Source organism: Myiozetetes cayanensis, unplaced genomic scaffold (assembly GCF_022539395.1).
Source record: "Myiozetetes cayanensis isolate MyiCay16 unplaced genomic scaffold, myiCay2020 scf4, whole genome shotgun sequence".
Classification (NCBI taxonomy): domain Eukaryota; kingdom Metazoa; phylum Chordata; class Aves; order Passeriformes; family Tyrannidae; genus Myiozetetes; species Myiozetetes cayanensis.
This window is the reverse complement of record NW_026087631.1, coordinates 60,379,216-60,399,643: the sequence shown is the minus strand read 5'-3', so window position 1 is coordinate 60,399,643 and position 20,428 is coordinate 60,379,216. Positions and strand designations below refer to the sequence as shown.

Below are 20,428 nucleotides of genomic sequence, written 5' to 3'. Positions count from 1 at the left end.
ACAGAACTTAGGGTGGGGAGGAGAGGGGTCCATCCTGCCCCTGTGCCGCCTCTGCTGGCTACAGCAGAAGTCCCACTGTGAGCTAAGGGGCTGGCAGGGGAGGCAGGGCTGGTGGTTCAGAGCAGGCACAGCAGAGTCCTGGGCTCCTGCTGCAGCTTCTCTCTTCCTTCATCTGCCATTGCAGCCAAACATATGCAGCCATCAGACTCGTGATTTGCCTCTTCAGTGCACTCACGTGTGCTGGCCAGAGGTTGTGGTGATAAGTCACTGAGATAATGGGAGAGCTGCCTGTCCTTAGATACCAAGACTGCTCCAGTTCAAGCTGTTTCGTATACCAGTGATCCTGTGACTTGTCCTATTGCTGTTATCTTCCTTGTCCTTTTCTGTTTCTCAAGGACTTTAACTTTGCTCTGTTTGAACATACTGCCAGCGCTGATTAACAGTTCAGCAGGTGCAGCAAAGATCAGCATTGTCTTAGTTTTCTGCTTGTGTCTTCACAGTTTATACATCGAGATCCTTGTTTACACATACATCTTGGCTCTGCTTCCTTGTCAATAAAATAGAGCCAGTCCTAATCACTTCTGTTAGTGTCACAATAATTGATGAATATGTGAGGGATCTGAGACAAGATAGCTGTCCTGCTTTCATTCACTTGTGGCCATTGCAGTGCAGACCAGAAGGGGGAAACATAGGTCAGTGAGCACTGTGAGCATCCCTGCTCCCATGGCTGGGCAGGGGCAGACATACTTGTCTCCTTGCACAGAGAAAGAACATTTGTTTCCCTCACAGGCAACTTGTATATTTGGTTTGTGCTCCTCAAGTTAGCCCTGGAGCCCTGTGTCACGACTGCTGTACACAGACAGACTTTCCCTCTATACAATGAAAAATGGGCTGGTGGGAGAATTTTAGATGTGCAATACGAGACAAGTCTGGTCTGGCTGGGAGTTGTAACAGATGACCTGAGAGCTGTCACTGCCTCTGTCCTGAGTCAGTGAGAAAAGGTTATTTTCCACTCTTAACAGCAGAGTGATCAGGGTGAACTAGCACATCAGCCATCAGCATCTGCATACTTGTCTGTGGTTTTCTTTCTGGCTATGTGATGGGAATTCAAACTCTAAAACAGGGGCTGTACTAACACCAGTGCCTTACTGAAGATGTGTCAAATCCTGGTCTGAAGACCATCATTACAATCAGAATGCTGTATTTAAAAAAACCTAAATACTGCAATAGTTTTGCAAGACTTCTCTCAACCATCTCAGATGACAAAACTGTTCCCCAGTGTCTACTTTCAGAGCTGCCTCATTAAACTTTTGTCATGTCAGAGATGATACTTCAGTGTGCCTCAAAATAAATGTGTATTTCTTAGTTTGCCCCTCTGAATGTGTGCTTACATTGGTACACCACAGAAATCTTGAGTTTTCTTAATGTATATGATCAGTTTGTTATTTATTGACAAGGAGAGAGTTACTTGATCAAAAACAGGAGAAAGCAAACAAAATCAACAAGAACTTTAATCAGATGTACATTTGACTGTTATATAATCTGACTAATAGATATCATTTTAAGAAGAAAAATTAATGAATTATTTGTTCTACAACAATTTCAGCTTAATTCCAGCAAGAAGGCTTCTTAAAAAGCCCATAAAAGCCCATATGCTGATGATATGGATCCCTTTTAGTACAGACAAGAGGGTTGCCAACCTCGTTTTGGCTAATAAGATTAGCTGATGATGATTAACACCTTCCGTGCTCAGCATGGCATGAATTCACAGTGAACAAAGAAGCACTTAGGATAATTGGAATTAAACAAGTCACAGTGCTTGTAAACAATCTAGAGAATTTTTGTTTTATGAGAAAATAGACAAGAAGAAGAGCAGAAGATAAGTAATTCAGGGAATGATTGAAATCTACATTTACCATTGTTTGTTAGTAAGGGCTACTTTTTGTTATTTTTAAGGTCTCTTGCTGGTCTGGTATTAGGAAAAAAATACTAAAAGTCAAATTACCATGTCTTAACTGCACACCATTTGACAAAATAGGGAAGAATCCTGTCAGGAGAGCAAATTTCATTGGTTAGTAACAGTGTTCAACAGCTAAATTAATCTTCTCTGGCAAACTTTTCTGATAAATTGATGTTCTGACTCTGTGTTTAGGTGAGTGTAGCAGTGGCATCTGTGACGAGGCAGCCTGCATCAACAGTGGTACCTGTACTGCAAGCAAAGCAGATTCGTACATTTGCCTTTGCCCTCTTGGATTTAAAGGTCATCATTGTGAAGAAGGTGAGTGGGTGTTGGGATGCTTTTATTTCTTTCTGCATGTTATTTAGTGTTCAATGTATTTTCCACATAGAGACATCTGAGGAGGTCTTGTGCTGTTATGATGACAGAAGAGAGCACTTATTACTTCACCTGTTTAAAAGTCACATATTGAAACTCTTTCCTCACCCCTTTGGAGCTACATCCAGCTCCTACACAATCAGTGATTCTCAAACCTCTTTGCTTATTTAAACTAACAGTAATTAAGCATCTCAAACGTACTTTTCAAAAGCTAAAATAATGTACCACTCCACAGCTACCCATTAATTCTAAAAAAATACACACTTTCCCCCTAAAGCAAGTGTCAGTTGTATATTCTGAAATGTAAAGGACACAATAGCAATTTCCTGCTAAAATCAGAGAGATAGAAATAGTGAAATACATGCAGCGTTATTTTCTGTGCTGTAGAACTTTTCATGCCACCACCCGTTATGTGCTTCCTACTTTGAAAAACCTTATGGTGAATCACTAAATAAAAGAAACGCGATGTTTCATAGTACTAATATGTTCCAGGAAAAGGAGGGAATTAAGGAGTGTTGGCTAAGATAAAAAATAATTTTTAATTTCAGTGACAAAATTATCAGATTGTTTTGCTAAATGTTAGCTTTTACTTAACAAAGGGAACTGATGCTGGTTGGTAAGTGTCAGTCTTTTACATCTGAGCTTCAAGTGACCTGCTTGTGATTTCTGGATTTCCAGCACTCACCTTGACCATACCTCAGTTCAACGAGTCCTTAAGATCATTTGCTAGCACACCCTGGCCCTTGGAACCACAGAATTACCTTTCCTTCATGGAGTTTGAGCTGACATTTCGTCCAGATTTAGAGACTGGTGTCCTTTTGTACAGCTACGACACAGACAGCAAGGACTTCCTCTCCATTAACATGGTGGCTGGTTATGTGGAGTTCAGGTTCGACTGTGGCTCAGGAACAGCTGTTATCAGGTAAATGTATTGCTCATGTTTCCTTTCCAACAGTGCCATGGTGCTAATACAGGAGAGGAGTGGGATAGAAGGAGTAACAGCCTGTGATGAGGTGTACAAGCCCACTGGTCTCTAGTGCCTAATTCTAAGGAAGCACAGAGGCACTAAAACTGTATTCAGGGGGGCAGGGTTTTCTTCCTACAGTGATTTATGTTTCAGAGCTTTATTATCAGTGCCATCATCTTACTGTAGATGTTACTTTTGTGTCCATATGGTATTGCAGAAATTCTGTTCTTGCTTCCATGACATTGTACCTTAGCTAACTGGGGGATTTTATGAATATATTTTCTACCACAGGATTTCACAATGTTGATACTTTTGTGAGCATCCTCCACTCTAATTTCGAGTTTTAGGCAGTAAGTAGCAGGGTCAAGGTGACACAAGAAGGTATGCCTCCAGCTCTCTACACTTCCTCATAGTGCTGGTTTTTGGGAACCTGAGGCTGGGTTCCAATTTATATGAAGTAAGCTGTCTAAGAGATGTGGTTTAAAATTAGTCCCCCAGGTTCCCAGATAAAGACAGACCTTTTGAGAATGATTCATTGCATTCCAAAATTAATGTCTAGGATAGAAGCAATGAAATGCCTCAAAAGGGGCTTCTCTCCCTCTCTGTGTAACTGAGTGCCCAGATTCCAGGCAGCTGTTTCTGGGATTTCTGAAAAAGCGGTATGGGCTGAAGAGACACACTCAGTATGTTGGATATAGTCCAGCAGGCTCCCAGTTTGACCAGGCTGACCTGATATTTAGAAATAATCTATATAAAGCTTAAGCAAAATGTGTACGCTGCCTGCAACTCTTACATACCAATGATTCCTGTGGATGGACATCAGGAATTTTGACTATACTGCGATTAGGAGAATTGTACTGATTTTACACTGAATGAGTACTCAAGCAAACAAACACATTCAGATGACAAAATAGGAGATGAAATTTCAAGGGGGGCAAATGCAAAATAATGCACAAGCCTAACAATGCACAGCTGTGGAAAAACAGTTAGTGTTGTCAGAGAGATCCTGGAGTCATCATGGATCGTTCTGTGAAAGCAACTGCTCAGAGGCAAGTACAGAAATGTAAGTACAATGCAGAGAATTATTAGGAATGGAATAAGGAACAATGCCTCTGCTAAACCCCACAATGCACTCTGTCCTGAAAACTTGCTGCTATTTTGGTCAGTTCATTTCAGAAGAAATTAGCAAAATTAAAAAAGGGGTGTAGAGTTGATATCTAGGGGAGGGAACGAAACAGCTTCTACAAATACAGCAGGACCTTTCAACCTAGGAAAGAAAGAGTTTGGTGGAAGTACGATGAAGGTTTTAAAATTGTGAATGACATGGAGATGAATGATTATTCTGTTTTTTTTCTCAGTGTAAGAATCAGAAGGATTTTTGTTGGGTTTTTTTTTCTTTTCAGATGGAGCATAAATAAGTTGTGGAAAGTAATTGTCACAGAATGTTATAGATGCCAGAACTATAAATAGGTTAAAAAAAATTAGACAGATTTGAAGAAAGCTCCATTGAGAGAGATCAAACACAATTGTACGGATGCAGTCTCTGACTCAGGAAATTGCTAAATGACAAGTTGCCAGAAGCCAGGATGATATATCAAGGGAAGAATCACTCCATACTTGCCCTGTTCTATTCTTCTGCTGAAAAGTGACAGAAACAGCTAATTTCGGAGACCTTTGCTCCAACCCAGAATAGCCTTGCTTACAAAAGCCTTCAATCTTTACTGATTACAGTCATCTAATTCCTGTTACTGGCAACCATAACACATTGAAGTAAATTCTTTTTTTTTCTCCAAGAATATTGTAGCACTTCAGAATACTATGGACTAAAGTTTTACTGAAATGTAGGCTTTTGAAATGTGGCAAAAGCCACAGCCAGATGCCTGGGAGTGGACACTGCCCCTTTCTGTTGGAAAGCTGAAGAGCAAGCTGGATGCCAGCTAGCACCTGAATTGGGGAAATTGAGTGTGATGTATCAGGGAATAAGAGTGTGGTGAGATAGCTGGGTAATGGAGACTCATAAGACAATCAGACTTCACTGAGAGTTGTCAGGTTGCCCTGTTCAGCTCCTTTTTCTAGATTACACGTGCAACTTACACCCTGTCATCAGCTCTGTCAGTGACTGAATAAGATAAATAGATTCCCTTTTTTTCATCCTGGCTTAGTCAGCATCCACTTAAAAATCTGCCCTAATGTTCATCGTACTGCCTCATGCCTACCCTTTGTCTTTAACGGGGCTATAGCTCTGGGCAACCTGACTACCTCTTCCATCAAACCATCAGGCTGTTAGATATTATAATATATTCAGAACACAACTACGATGCCTTTTTAATTTGAACGAGGCAAGCTTATTTATGTATGTCAGCAGCAGCAGTAGGAAAGCTGATGCTGGTGAAGCTTATGTTTTTCCTGATATGCCCCACAGTGGAAGCAGCACAGTGTGCACAAGGGGCTCGACACAGAGAAGGGATGCTGAAAGGGTGGATAGATGCAGCAGCTGAACTATTTGTTGAGATATCTCAGAAGAGAAATTGTTATCCCTTGGGATTTCCCTTGTCCAGGCATGGACAGGATCAGGATCTTCATGATTTGGTGTATTTTTTAAGGTCCAGTTTACAAGGGGAAAAGTAAGCTTACATCATGTGAAGAGCCAGGAGTGTTCAAATGCCTGAAGAAAGTTTGGTTTCAAAAAGCCCGTGATTCCAAGAAACAGCGTGCAGCTCTGAAGTGATGACTCTGCAAGGCTCAATCGTTCCCAATTCTAATTAAATCTAGCAGAGCAGGAAGGTTAGCATCATGATGTTCTAATCAAAAGAGATAATGTTTGTATTGCCACTTACTAGGTGGCCAAACCTATATAGTCTCTTTGTATGTATACACTGACTTCATCAGGGTGATTAAATTCTGTTAACTATTCATTTACCCAAGGTAGTTAAACCCTAAATGGTGCTACCTAAAAAGAAGAAGAAGAAGAAGTGACTGGCATTGCCTGATGATATTTTATTATGGAGCTTTTTTGAACCTAGTGTCATTCAGAAGTGACAAGTAATATTGCCAGCATTGTCCAAATAGATAAATACAGGCTTTGAAAAAATTGGGACGTTCAAAATAGGTGCAACAGAAAGATTTCAAAACTCATATTGACTGTTATGAAAAAAAAATAAAAAATTGTAATTTTCACATTTTCACAATGATATGCCTTTTTGAATCAGCATTTGAATCACTATTGACTAACTATTTAAAATCACATTTTTTTTCCATTTCCTCCATTTTGAAATATTTTTTTGTTTTGTTTTTTAAATGTAAGTAGCCTGAAAATACCAACCATTATTTCACCCCCCAGAATTCTGTGTTTTTTCACTGAAAGCTAGAAAGGCTTCAGGAGTCCTTGATAGCACAATTTCTGTTTTTTCCAGCTTGACTAGTGAATCAAACACAGTTTTTCATTGCTCTGGAAGGAATCCTGCAAGATCTCATTTAGACATAAAATGCTTTAACCAGTGTAGGAAAATGGCATTTGAAAACAAGGTCCAAAGATCTGTGAAACTTGTGAAGTGGAATGTGGTTTTGTCCTTCAAACAGGCTGCTATTCATATCAGTGTTTAACTAGTCGCTAAACAGTTTAAAATGCCTCCTTTGAGACTGGTGAATACTTTGCACAACTGGAGATTATTGTTTCTAGCCAAGATCTCATCACATTGGGACTGTATTTTAGTTACTTCCCTTTAATGTACAGCATCCGGGCTGCACATGTGTGTGTGTATAGATGTCACTTTAACAGGATGCATAAATAGAGATGATAAACCAACACAAAGTAGCTCTGTTTTAAAAGAGGATGAAGGATGTGGGACTGGACCAACCATTTAGTGGAAGCTTTTAGTGAAATGAGGATGTACAGCTGAGACAAAAATTTGTCTTTACTCATTGTAAATGACTGAACAGAAAAATTAGCTTAGGGGTAGCTAAAATGCAGGCTGATGATAGAAGCATTTAATTTATAAATAAAACTAGAGTGCTTTGCTGTAGGAACATGACCTTTCTTAATGGGGCTCATAAAATTGTTACACCCTTATAAGGAAAGAATTACAGTAGTTTGTAGTTATTTTTTATTTAGCAAATCATACCAGAGGACTTGACTTTTTAACATCACAGCATATCAGAAAGGCAAAGTGTTACATACCTGAAAGTTTTCTTCCCCTTAAAACAGGAGTGAAGAACCTGTCAGTCTGGGTCAGTGGCATGAGCTGCGAGTGTCTCGCACGGCGAAGAATGGTATCCTGCAAGTGGACAAGCAAAAGCCAGTGGAAGGGATGGCAGAGGTGGGCATATGACATGACTTGTCTTGAATGCAGCTGTTAGACTGTAAAAGTGATTGCATAGTGAACTAGTCAGTCTGCTCTCAAAGCTCTTGCAAGCTTAAAAAAGTATACGCATTAGGGAAACGTTTTCTTTAGACCAAAGTTGGACATTTGTGTGTAAAGTCTTCCCTCAGATGACAAGGAAGCAGCTGAAATCCCTACCTGCTCTTGACACGTAACTGGACTCACATTTTTGTGTCTGGTTCGTACATATTCTGGAGGTTCTTTTCTTGGTACTTACTTACTTGTGGCTGAGTCTGTTGAATAATATGTACTGTACAAAAATTGTCATCTCGAGAAGAATTATGCTCAAAAGTATCTGCCCAAAGTCCTTTTCTTTAGTTGTCTCTGAATATTGTCCTGGAAAGGTAGGCCAAAAGACAACTGTTTCCTGTCTTTTTGCAAAAGTAATTTGCAGGGCAGAGTAAGGGCTGAAATATTCAGACAGTTGATAACTTACATTTTATTCTTCACTCATTAAAAGATGATAGTGAGTCAAGTTCCTAATAAAGTGAAATTTTGCTTTTACCAAGTGGGATATTCACTCTAAGTGCTCAAGTGCAAGCACAGAGGTATTTTTTTAATCTCAAGAACCTGAGGTTAGAACTGCTTAGAAAATGCCCTTTATTCTTTCCTAGTGGACAGTGTGGACAGAAAACTGGACTTCAGATCTCATTAGCAGAATAATCAGCAGCTTTTTCAGTGAATGGGGAAGTTTACACTATTCTTGTTCAATTTAAGTAAATTGGACATTCAGTTGTCTGTCAAGAAACAAATTGAGTGAGAAACATTCAATCGAGCAGTCAAGACTTCTTTAGATAGTTGGATTAAGATGAAGACTCCCATTTTTTTTCTCTTAATTGCTTCAGTGCAGCTGTGGGAGGAGGTTGGCTGGGAGCTGCCAACAGAGCAAGCACAGAAGCTTCTGCAGGGCTGGAATTACACAGTTATCCTCTTGTTAGCTGTTAAATGTCTTTCAATTCACTCCAGGTTCCCATCAGGTATCCTGAGCAAGTGCTTCTGGTAACTAATGCAAACTCAATGTTTCTTTAATCTAGCCCCATATCTTGCTATAGATTATCTTTTTAGACATTGGAAACATTAAATGAGTCTCTGTTGCATGAGCTTTGCTCCAGTTTTAGCTGTATGAACCTCATTTTGGTTCTAGATTTGCACCAGTGTACCTCACATCTTTGCAAATAAAGCTAGATGAGCAGTCAGAAACACAAGTCAGTCTTCTTTCTTTCTTCTTTCAGTATTGCCATTTTGAAATACTTGAAATTTTCCAGCTACCTCTGATCAGGATAAAGCACAGTCAGTAGAGGGTGTCCTACAGTGGCTTTCTTGAGAGAATTGTACTAAAAAATGCAATTAACAGAAGTAAGGCTGCACTGCAGTAAGCTATACAGCATCCAATGTAGGGCTATAACAACTAACGTAGACTGATCTGAAGATACAAACATGGTTCCTGCTACTCTAATAACATGTTATTCTATGTTTTTTGCAGGGGGCTTTTACACAGATTAAATGCAGCTCTGAAATATTTATTGGCGGAGTCCCTAATTATGATGATGTGAAGAAGAACTCTGGGATCCTCAGACCCTTCAGTGGGAGCATCCAAAAGGTATGTGCCCAGACAAACACACTGGGGGCATTTGTTTCCATCCCATCTGGTGCACACTTTATGTGGAAACTTGCCCTTATGAGACTGGCAATATTCAAAATAATGTAGGATTTCACCTCAGGAGCCCACAGTGAAGTGCTTAAACAGTTATTTCACAGTGAAAAGTCATTCAAACTTTAATAGCCAGTAATTATTACCACTACCAGGCTCCCTCTTTATTTCCATACTGTACTAATAAGTGAACAGAAGCCATATGGGATTGAATTCAGAAGGATATACAAAGCTATGTGAAGATTAGCATTCTCAAACTTCCTTGGCACATTATGTGTAAATAAATAAATGAAAGAAATGCTCAAATACTTCAGTGTATGCACACTAAGACAGCATAAATGTCTGACAATACGCTCATGAGTGAAAAAGAATCCTAGAATTCTAGAAAAGACCTTAAAGATATCCATTCCAAACCCACTGCCTTGGTCATGGGCAGGGACACCTTCCGCTAGACCATGTTGCTCAGATCCCCATCCAGCCTGGCCTCGAACACTTCCAGGGGTGGGAACAGCTTCTCTGGGCAGCCTGTGCCAGTGCCTCACCACCCTCACAGTGAATTCCTTCCTAATACCCAATCTAAAGCTACTCTCTCTCAGTTTGAGGCCATCCTCCCCTGTTATTTATATTTTTCATTTATCTTAACTCTAGCTTCTTCCAGGCAAGATGAGATACTGGAAAGCAATAGAAAATGCGAAAAACAAGCTATTCTGCTTAGTATTTCTGTTGTCAACACTTATCTTCTAGGGGGTTTCCTGATCTCAGAAGTGCTTTTCCTCAGCAGTGCTCATCTGATTTTACCATCCTAGCTCACAGCTTGGCTACAAAGAACTCTTCTGGTGTTCAGACACAAGCCTAGTAAATCCCACACAGCTTCACCCCATACGGGGTTTACCCAAGGCTGTGTCACACTACACATGAGAAATTAATCTTCAGTGGGGCAGGGTGAGCAACAGGATGAGCTGGACGTCTGCAACTAGAAAACATTACATTATAAGAAATTTCATTTGGGCCAAGTTTTGAGAGTTACATTTCTGTGATGTCTTCTAGAGAAGTCTTCAAACTAGCAGTACAATACTGTAAATTTTGGAGTTTTTACAATTTATTTTCCTATCTTTTTTTTTTCTTTTTTTAATCAAATAGATTGTCTTGAATGACCGGACAATTGATGTGAAACAGGATTTCACTTTTGGCATCAACCTAGCAAATGCTGCCCACCCTTGTGTGATCTCACCGTGTGCAAATGGAGGCACCTGCGTTCCCAAGAAGGACAGCTATGAATGTGACTGTCCCCTGGGCTTTGATGGGCAACACTGCCAGAAAGGTAATGATGGCTGCATTTCAACTGAGAAATCTGGAGCTGGTCACAAAAATAAGAAAGATTTAGCACCTGCAACTGCTGTTGTACACATCCCTTGAAATAGAAAGCCTGGAGGCCAGAGCTCCCTTTGCATCTGTGCACTTTCCATGTACCCAGGGAAGAATCTGTTTTGTTGTTTAGGAACATGGTAACTGTTATCCCAGCACAGAGCTGTGATCCATAGATAGCAACCTGGTATCTGGTTGCTTCTGGTGGCCAGCTGCATAACCCCCTTGTTATGCAGTGATACACAAAGGGGGAATTCCTGACAGCGTCCTCCATCCAGCAATTGTGTTACACCCTGAAGCACAAGCATCAATAACCCTTGTAATTGTATCCGTAAGGCTGACAGCAAGTGCTGTTCTCATACAAAAAAAGGTCTAGTGCTGTTTTAGACACTGACTAATGGTAATTTCACCATCTGCACAGACCCTACCTTGGTATGGCAAAAGAGACCACCAAGGAGGAAGACTCACCTACATGCATGTTTACTCTTCTTTCCTCAGAGTCACTGGAATAGTTCAAACCTTAGGTTCAGAAAAGTGTTAAGATTGCATGAAAAGTGTTTCAAAAAATGTGCTTTGGGTATTCCACTAGATGGAGATGTTTCCCTTCTGTCAGGCTTGATCTTGAAAAACTCCTAAGGGATGGTTTTGTAATATAACAGTAAACTCAGTTCAAAAGAACTGGCTGACATTATCGTCTTCACCCACTGCTTCGTTTCTTACAGACATAAACTTCAAAGTTAAAAGTAGTGGTTCTGGTAAAATTGTGGTGAATGGATTGGCCTTTTCTTCATAACAGACAATATCTTAGAACAAAAGCATTTTATTAAGCTACAATGCAAGAAACCCCTTTGCTTACGTTGTTGTGGTCTAACTAATAGCCAAACCAACGTCATTTACCCTGTCTGCTTTGTGGGGAGGAGGGAGAATTGGAATTTTGGCTTTCTAGGTATGTACAGGGTGCCAAACTCCTGACTCCAGGGCAGTATCTGCAGCTGTACCAACATCTTCAGGGGCAGTCAAGGCAAAGGAATATTTGCAGTTTCAGTGTGTGACTCCCTGTCTGTTTGAGGAGCTCCTGTCCATTTGCTGGTGCCACAGCTCCTTACCACTCCTGGGCTCCTGACCTGTGCTGAGCCCTGGGAGCAGTGTGCCAGGCTTGTGGTGCCAGCAGTGCTGAGTGTCCGGGCTTTCAGAGACAGTCTGAAGCACCTTGTGCCTATGGCAGCTATATCCTGGATGCTGCTTCCTATGTGAATCCAACCTCAGTTCATTTTAAAGTGTCCAAAACCACTGGCTTCTGTCCCTGCTACCTGTGGCTCCTGTTCTGTTGCAGCTCAACCTCGCTGCACTTGTGCAGCCTCAGTTGCCACCAAAAATCCAAGGTTTTGCTGATGGATGTGCAAGAGAGCATGGAGGTCCCTTCTGTACCTCAATCCACAACAGCCTTGATGAGGACAACCTGAAGCAGATTTCTCAAAATAGTCCTTACCTGTGTCTCTTTGGTAGGGTTTAGGCATGGCTAATGTAGGATGCACATCTGTGTCCACTTCTGTTTCAGAACAGGGTTTTGGTTAGTGCACTCAGAAGGTATGTGAGGTGAAGGTGCTGTCTCCATGTTTCCTTCCGGTGAGCTGTTGTAACCCCACACTCTTAAAAACCTTGTGCTTGTGAGGGTCTACACTTCATTCTCCAAAATTATACACACCACTTAAAAACTCAACTTTAATAATACTGTTATGAGGTAAATGTGATATTGATTTGTATTGTAATGGATCATCAGCTGAGGATTCAATAGAGTTTCTGCTGGCAGTCCTAGGTTTTATATCGTCCAAGTTGTGGGGAGTGTTAAAGGTATTTTTTTTCTTAATTACAAGATGGAGTAGACCAGCAAAGTGCTGTTTAGAGCAGGTTAAATGTTCCTAATTCCCTGATTAGAGCTGATACCTCAGTAAATCCTTGTGAGTCACTGGAATTTGAAAGCTAGGACTAGCAGAAGGGTTTTGTGCTGGTCCTACCTGTCTGCACGTTTGTGTGTTTTTAGCAAGCAAATATAAATACTTGGGGCAAAGCAGTTATGATAGAGTGCTACCTTCATGGGTGATTGTAGTCACTTACGAAAATGGTAAGTGGGGGATTGCACATTTGCAGAAAAGTGGGCATGAAAGTAGGCTAAGGGAGATTTTTATGCTTTAGAATAATAAAAACAGAATGCTCTTGTTTTGTTTTGTGCTGACTCACTGCAGAGTGTGGAAGTTACTGCCTAAACAGTAAGTACTGCAAATTACGTGAAAACTGCTCTGTCATTGTGTGTCTGTCTGGATGCTTGGTTTCCATTAAGACTTGCAAGTTTCTGTCAATAAGCCAAAATATTTTCTTAGGTTATATAGTACTTCCTTAAACCTCGTGCTGTTGATATTTCATACTGCACCCAAAGCACCTGCCAAGCTCAGAGCAGTAGCTGTAGAGCTGTCCCTATATTCACAGAGCAGAGGGGCCAGGCAGCTGGCTGAGTGTTTTGTGGAGGCAGGTGCTACTTCAGGCTGCCCTGCAGTTCACAACTCATTCCTCCTTGTCATGAGAGCTTTGGTACTTCTCTACTGAATCGTGATGAGCAAAGAATGGAGGTGTTTCATCCTAGATCTCCTTACTGCCCCAATTCCCTCCCAGCTGCAAAGATCCAGCATGAATCAAGGGTACTGCTAAAATTTGTTTCGTTTTTCACAACCACATTCAGTGCAGCAAGTGAAGAACATACAGAAGATCAGGCAGAGATAAATGCATATCAAGTTCTTTAGAGGAAATCAGAGTGCTTGGGCAGGGCAAGGGCTGATGCAGGGCCCAGACACCTTCCCCTGCTGAAGGCAAGAGCAGCGGGGCTCTAGCACAGGATGTGATGAAGGAACAAGGGCTCCTTTCATGCTCTGTTGCCAGTCGACATGGTCAGAGACTGTCCAGTGCAGAAAGTGTCAGACTTGGCTAGGAACGTCAGTGTTACACATCTTTTGCAATCTTCCAGTGACGTTGGCAGGCTGCAGGCTGGGCACAGCCTGTGATGGTTCCTTAGACACATTAGGCAGCTTTCCTGATTTCACTGTGGATGCAAACAGTCATTTGTCACTGTCTAGAATTCTCAGTCTTGGCACCTAGAGCTAAATTTCGTATTGCTGTTGCTGGCTGCCAGACTACACCAATTGTTGCATATCTGTGTTACTCTGAACTCTGAAAGCCCAGCCAGCCACTGTGTTGTGTAAAAAAAACCAAACATCCTTGCCCTGGAAAGCTTGAAATTTATATAGATGGGATTAGCTGTGAGTTGAAGGGATTAGCCCTAAGGAAGAAAATAGGATGAAGGCATCTATTTTAAGTAATTTATACAACTGGCTTATATTTAAGGAGCAGTCAGTTATGGGAGATCAGCAACAAAATGTAGGATGCTCACTCAGCAGAAAATCTGTTTAGGCCAGTTCCCAAAGCCTACTGTAGGACTCTGTATCAAGGATGTTCAATGATTTGTATTACACACAGCTGAGTTATTTTACCAGTCTTCTCCATGGGCAGCAGTGCGCCAGCTCCAGGTCTGGCTGCCATGTGTACTGCTGTCCTAGCAGCCATACAACATAGGGGTACCTGGGGCTGTCCCTTGAGACATGGAAAATGCTATTTGGGGGGACACACAGAGTACCCTCTAAGACAGCACTGCAGTGTTGAATGCACACAACCAGGGGCTTCACAGCCTTTGGCATGGTCTCAGTTACTTTCAGTAGACCTAAAGCGATCAGGGACCCCCTGTAACTCCTCCCTGGAGGTTGCCTCCCCCCACACTGCACCCCGGAGGTGAGTTCTGAACTGGCAGCAGCCACTCTGTGCCAAGTCACATACACTAAAGGAGAACATGAGAAGCTCACAGGCTGTGCTGCCTCTTGGCCTGCTTTTGCGGGGTGAGAGGTTGCAAATGTGCTCTGCATATGGTGCTCTGTTAGGAAATGGGGAGGAGTTTCTTAGACTAATAACAAGAGTGGTTAATGCCAAAGCTTTGGCAAGAGGGAAGGTTGAACCACATAGAGAATCAAAGAGTGTGGAAGCAGGGATAAAGATAAAATTTGCGGTGTTTTCCAATACTTCATGCTCTTCTGTGCCAACATTTGTAGTGGAGCAATACATTAGGCCCAAGACATGAAGACTGTAGGTGGAGGGACTGTCAGCAGTTCATACTGCCTTAACTACTGCCCTTACATTTAGATATGAACTGGTAGTGCCATTTTGCAAAGCAGAGTGTGTTTAGCACAGTTTTGTTTCACTGTCAGGTGCCTACCAATGAAGCAGTAAATCAATAAAAAGTCTTGCCTCTGTTTTTTCCTTTTGTTTCCATATCAGCTACCTGACACTTATCTTCATTTTTTTTTTTTTTTACTTCTCAGCCATTACAGAGGCAATTGAAATCCCACAGTTTATTGGTCGCAGTTACCTCACATATGATAATCCAGATATCCTCAAAAGGTAATGCATCTTCTGTGAACAGAAATATTCCGTTTTGTTAACTGTTATAATGCTAGGACCCCCATGTGGGAGGATGTTGTATATTCAAGTGTTTTAAGCTGTATTTCCCATATTTCTATATTTCAGGGGAAAAATACATTTTAAATGCATATCCTTATGGCCCAGTTTGTTGTAATATCTGAGCATCTTGCAGCCTGTAGAGAAATGGCACGCATACATCTGGCATGGACTGGTGTATGTTTCCTTAGAGCAAAGAATAGATATACAGAGCCTGTATCTCTGAAGAGACTGAGGTCTTTAACTCCTGCTTTAGCCTAACATTTACATCCTCAAAATTATTTTTTAGGCTTCTGTGTACTCTGTAAGATCCCCACATTCCAGCATATTTTGACTTGTCTCAACAAATTCATCCATTTGCCTGTATTTCAGCCACTGAGTAAAGGAGGCTTCACCAATGTCCTAACCCACAACTTGATACCCCTCACCTACTGGGACTTTCTGATTTGGCCTTCTAATGCTTCTTCCACTGTCTTTTGGATATTCTCAAAATTTTCTTGTTGGGATTTCACACTAGGCTTGAGGAGAAAAAGGATTTTCTCTTATTTGTGTGGAATAACCTAGTATCTATTGTGTTTGGAATTCCGGAGGGGCAAATTCAATTCCCTCCCTCTCAAATGCTGGAAATGGGGATGTGAACCAGAATACCTCACACATCAACATGTAGGTGAGTTGCAAGTTGCAACCCACAAGACCAGCAGAGAAGAAATACTGCGTGATCTTTTGTGATTTTTTTGAAAGAAGACTACTCCAGTTCACTATTTTAGTGTTATTTCCTTCTGTATTAAACAGGGTATCAGGAACAAGAACAAATGTGTTCATGAGGTTTAAAACCACCATGAAGGAGGGACTTTTGATGTGGAGGGGAAACAGTCCCATGCGACCTAACAGTGATTTCATCTCTCTAGGCCTTCAGGAAGGAGCTTTAATATTCAGGTAAAATTCCTCTCCCATATTTGTGTAGCACACAGTACACTCAGGGCACAAAGGAGCTACCACAACACATCCAGTGCACTTGTGCTTCAAGATTTTGTTCAGTGATGGGTCCTATTTGCTGTCTAGAAAAGGATGTGAGTTGAAGTGCTGCAAGCTTTGCATCATTTTTATTCCCTCCTAGTTTTTAAAGCATAATTTTTTATTCTTAATTTCTAAAAGTTACCTTATGAGAGGATTATGCTTCTTGAAGCACTCGCCGTCTCAGTTAAGCAGAGCAGGGTAGGGTTGGCAGAGGGATCAGGGGTCAAGGACAAACTGCTGATACAAGTGCTAACTGTGGGCTCACTCTTTGCAGAGAGTACACGTGGGAGCATCTCAAACCCCAAATATTCTACCCTGTGACACACACACAGAGCTGTCACCAGGCCTTGTTAATGCCACCATGCACAGAATTGGTTATTTAAGAAATAATAGTTCTGTCAAAATGCTGAAGTTGGGGAGCACTGGGAAACATTGGGTTCTTGCTCCAGAATCTCTTTCTCCCTTGCAGACACTCGGGCAGACTCTGCAACTTTTTGTGTGATGCTTTTTTGGGCCTCCTGTATTTTGAAAGCCCTGTCTTTCCTCATGGCTCCTTTTTAGGTTATGTAAGACAAATACTGAAATAGCAAACTACGAATGTCATCATTCTTATGGATTGTTGTGAGACACTGTTGATTAAAAGGCAAAAATGTTGTTATTTAAGATAATTTGAAGCCATCTTTTACTTTACCTGGCTGTCATTTGTTACCATGGATACATAGATAAGTTTCACATTTCTATTTAAATTAATTTCTTTTGGGCTTTTTTAAATTGGATTTTCAGTGGTTAACTTTGCAAAAATCCTTAATTTCCTCATGGTTGTATAAGCAAGAAATTGCACAGTTTAAATGTCTTTGGAAGAGCCTGTCTGTCTGAGATTCGTGGTAGTAAGTGGCTACTCTATTCTGTCCTTGTTCCGAACACAGTGCATTTTCTATTAGGGTTGTTGCTCTTCCTCAGAGATGAAGGTACACAAAGGTTTTAGGACAAAACAGCTGAATTTTACTGAAATTTTACTGTACCTTTCACATTTAGAAACATGAAAAATTAATTTCCAAAAGTAAAACTCTCATAAGCAATAACTGCATACTGAAAGCGGGAAACAAAGTAGACAGTGAAAGAACAAATGAAGAAAAAAAATGGTCTTTCAGAAAGGGTAATCCTTATGCTAGTTTTTGGTCTTTTGAAAGGTGAAGTCAGTAGAATATCAGGGCTGTGAATTGGTTGGAAGCATTTTTCTGTAGCCCGAGTTTAGATATCTGTGTCCAGTTTGAAATCCAAAAGCTGTCTTTTCTTTCCCATCTTCTGTGGCATTATTCCCTGTACAATGTACCTGCTGCTATAAATCCTTTCTGTTGCTCCCTGTTTCTGTGGAAAGTTATATCACTGTCATAGGGGATGCCCTTTCAGAAGGGATATGCATCTCATTTTTATAAAAACCTTGATACAATCCTGAACACCTAAATCCTTCTGTAGTTTCTGATCTAGACTGGTATCTGCATCCTGGGTTAAAAGATTTCTGCTTGAGACTCATTTAAACCCCTGGGGCAATCATTTTGCTCTGGGTAGCTCATGACTTTATGTGCTGTTCTCAAGTACCTTGCCCTGGCCATGAATTAACTTCATGTTCAGGTTTTTGAACAGAGATTGTGTTGATTTTTATCTCCCCTGCTTGCTATGGGCTGAAGTCTGGCAGCAGCTGACTCTGGCTAGTTCATCCTGCTGGATTAGGCAGCTAAGCACCCAATAGCTCACTGTGTTGTATCATCTACTTGCCCTTTATTAAGGGTGGCCCAAACTTCTGGGACCTAGAAACTGAGGTACCTGAAGTGTAAACATGATGGGAACAACATGTCTTCTGAATAATTTTAGTAGAATCAAACACAAAGAAATAATTGGGGTGGCAGCAGAAGCAGGAATCTTCATTAGTATCTCTGCATTCTTCCTCCATTCTAAATGGTCTTAATCTTGTCTGTAATTCAAATGATTTGTAGGTCTGTTATAGGTCATGTGCCTATTTGCTTTTGTAATGATGTATTTATTAACCTTGTTTACAACTTCCCATTGCTTCTCCCATTAGGCCAAAGGTCACTGACTTTCATAATCCCCCCCTGTTTTGGAGTGGAATTACCTTGCAGAGGCTCCCTTCTTGCTCCCATGGTATGGCGGTGATGCTATGCACTCTGACTTGGGCAAGAGGGAATACTGCCTGCTCCTCCATAAGCCTGATTTTGTAAAATAAGAGCACTGCTGCTGGGACTATTCCAGAGGACTCCAATGGTTGCCCCAGAATCTGAGCTGTAAGGGAGTAAGAATGCCTGAGCAACTTGGCAGGCAACTGGTCCTTGCAGGGGAGGCAGCAACATTTTAATGATTTTTTTTTTTTTTTTTAACTGTAGCTACAATTTGGGCAGCGGCATTGCTTCTATCATGGTGAACGGCTCTTTCAGTGACGGGCGGTGGCACAGAGTCAAGGCTGTTCGGTAAGCAGACACACTGCATCTGGGAGGTGTTCTGGAGCCACCATGCCATTAAAGATGCTGGCTGGTGCCTCTGGATGTTGGTTGGGTGTGAATCACTGTGGCTCCACACTCACACATCGCTTAGGAGTGGGACTGTTAGCAACTTGGCTGTTTCAGGATGATGTACGCAAAGATTATTATATTAGAGGTGACAGTGCCAACTCGGCACAGCTCAAGGCAGGCTGCCAAAGTCATGCAGGGCTATTCTGGGGCTGTGACAGACGTTCTCTTAAACCCATACCATTTGGAGTAAGAGTATTTTTCTTTAATGTCTGCATTTTGAAATTCCCTAGTGAGCATTTTGTGGGCTGGCACAAGCAGTGTAAGCCTACTTATTCTATTTGGAGGAGGTATAGACATCTTGCAGTGTATATATAACTCATATTTATAATTCATTACCTCATGGGAGGTAACTGTGCCCAGCAGGGAAAGCACACATCCCTCTCTTCATGAGATGTTGGTTCCCTGGAAATCACAGTCTGACATTAGCACAACTTGTTACCAAATTCAGTGAGAATACCAACCCATCAAGTGGCTTTTATGTCAATACTGCTTTTGACCATATCTAGAATGGAAGTGGCCAAAAGGCACTAGTAAGAAACAAAAACTGCCTCTTAGTATGTTTATCTTAGCTTGCCTGTTTTTCCCCTTCTGTTGAATCTTCTGCAGTTTAGTTTTAATATTACATTTGATTTTTAATAACAGATCAGAAGGTGTCCATCCTGCTCTCTCCCCCATTTAAGCAATTTACTTCTTTCCTAGCTTTTTCTTATTTGCAAATGTTCCCCGCAGCCTTTGCAGGTCTTTGATTTCTTAGTCCTTAATAAAAAAAAAACCGAACACCTTGAAGAGTTTGGATTGCTGTAACATACTGTCTGTGGGGCTTCCCTGCAGCAGTCCCAAGCCTCTTCTGTGAACTCTGCCGAGCACTGAATTCTCTTGTTCTCCTGGCCACTGGAAGATGGTGCAGCTCTTTCTTCTGCCTGGTGGTAGAAGGAAGCCTGGTAGGCTGGACACGTGAGAGTGGTTTGCCTTTTGTTTCAGGGATGGGCAGTCTGGCAAAGTAACCGTGGATGATTATGGTGCCAGGACTGGTAAATCCCCTGGGAAGATGAGGCAGTTAAATATCAATGGAGATCTCTACGTAGGTGAGTGCTCACTGTTCACGTTTGGGACCCAGATTAATTTCTGTGTTTGCAAACTTGGCTGCAAGGCAGAGTGTCCCAACTCTGTCTAGCTCAAGGTGGAGGCATCACATGGTAGCCTCTAGTACGCAGCCTGTTTTTTGTGAGGAGGCCTCTGAGTGGGATGGGGTGGTGGGGGTGCACTGTGGGGTGCACTGTGGTACCCTTGGCAGGTACATAGAGAAACAGTCACTGGTAGCTGCAAACCCCACACCAAATTTAGTAGGAATATGGGCACAAGCTTCTTCAGCTTTTACTGATGCTGCAATTTTTGCAATAAATAATTATCATCCCGGTTCATTAACTCTGGCTTATCCCCTCCGTATCTTCAACTGCTTAAAATCTGCATTCAGAACAACACAGAGGGACCTGTAAATCAAAATGCCCTTATGAGGTGCTCTAGGAAGGCTGGTGGTGTTGCTGGGTGTGCAGTCTGCCAAGCAGGAGCAGACAC

General features: G+C 41.5%; 1 protein-coding gene across 2 annotated transcripts in view; it reads left to right on the top strand.

Moving 5' to 3' along the window:
• EGFLAM (EGF like, fibronectin type III and laminin G domains) overlaps positions 1-20,428 on the top strand; it is a 71,741-nt gene that overhangs the window by 50,221 nt on the left and 1,092 nt on the right. For both annotated transcript variants that reach the window (XM_050329600.1, XM_050329598.1), the window contains exons 14-22: positions 2,153-2,278; positions 3,014-3,257; positions 7,507-7,618; positions 9,165-9,281; positions 10,473-10,653; positions 15,116-15,194; positions 16,044-16,187; positions 18,668-18,751; positions 19,835-19,938. In XM_050329600.1, the coding sequence (XP_050185557.1) occupies positions 2,153-2,278; positions 3,014-3,257; positions 7,507-7,618; positions 9,165-9,281; positions 10,473-10,653; positions 15,116-15,194; positions 16,044-16,187; positions 18,668-18,751; positions 19,835-19,938 (1,191 nt within the window). The remainder of the gene's footprint in view (positions 1-2,152; positions 2,279-3,013; positions 3,258-7,506; positions 7,619-9,164; positions 9,282-10,472; positions 10,654-15,115; positions 15,195-16,043; positions 16,188-18,667; positions 18,752-19,834; positions 19,939-20,428) is intronic.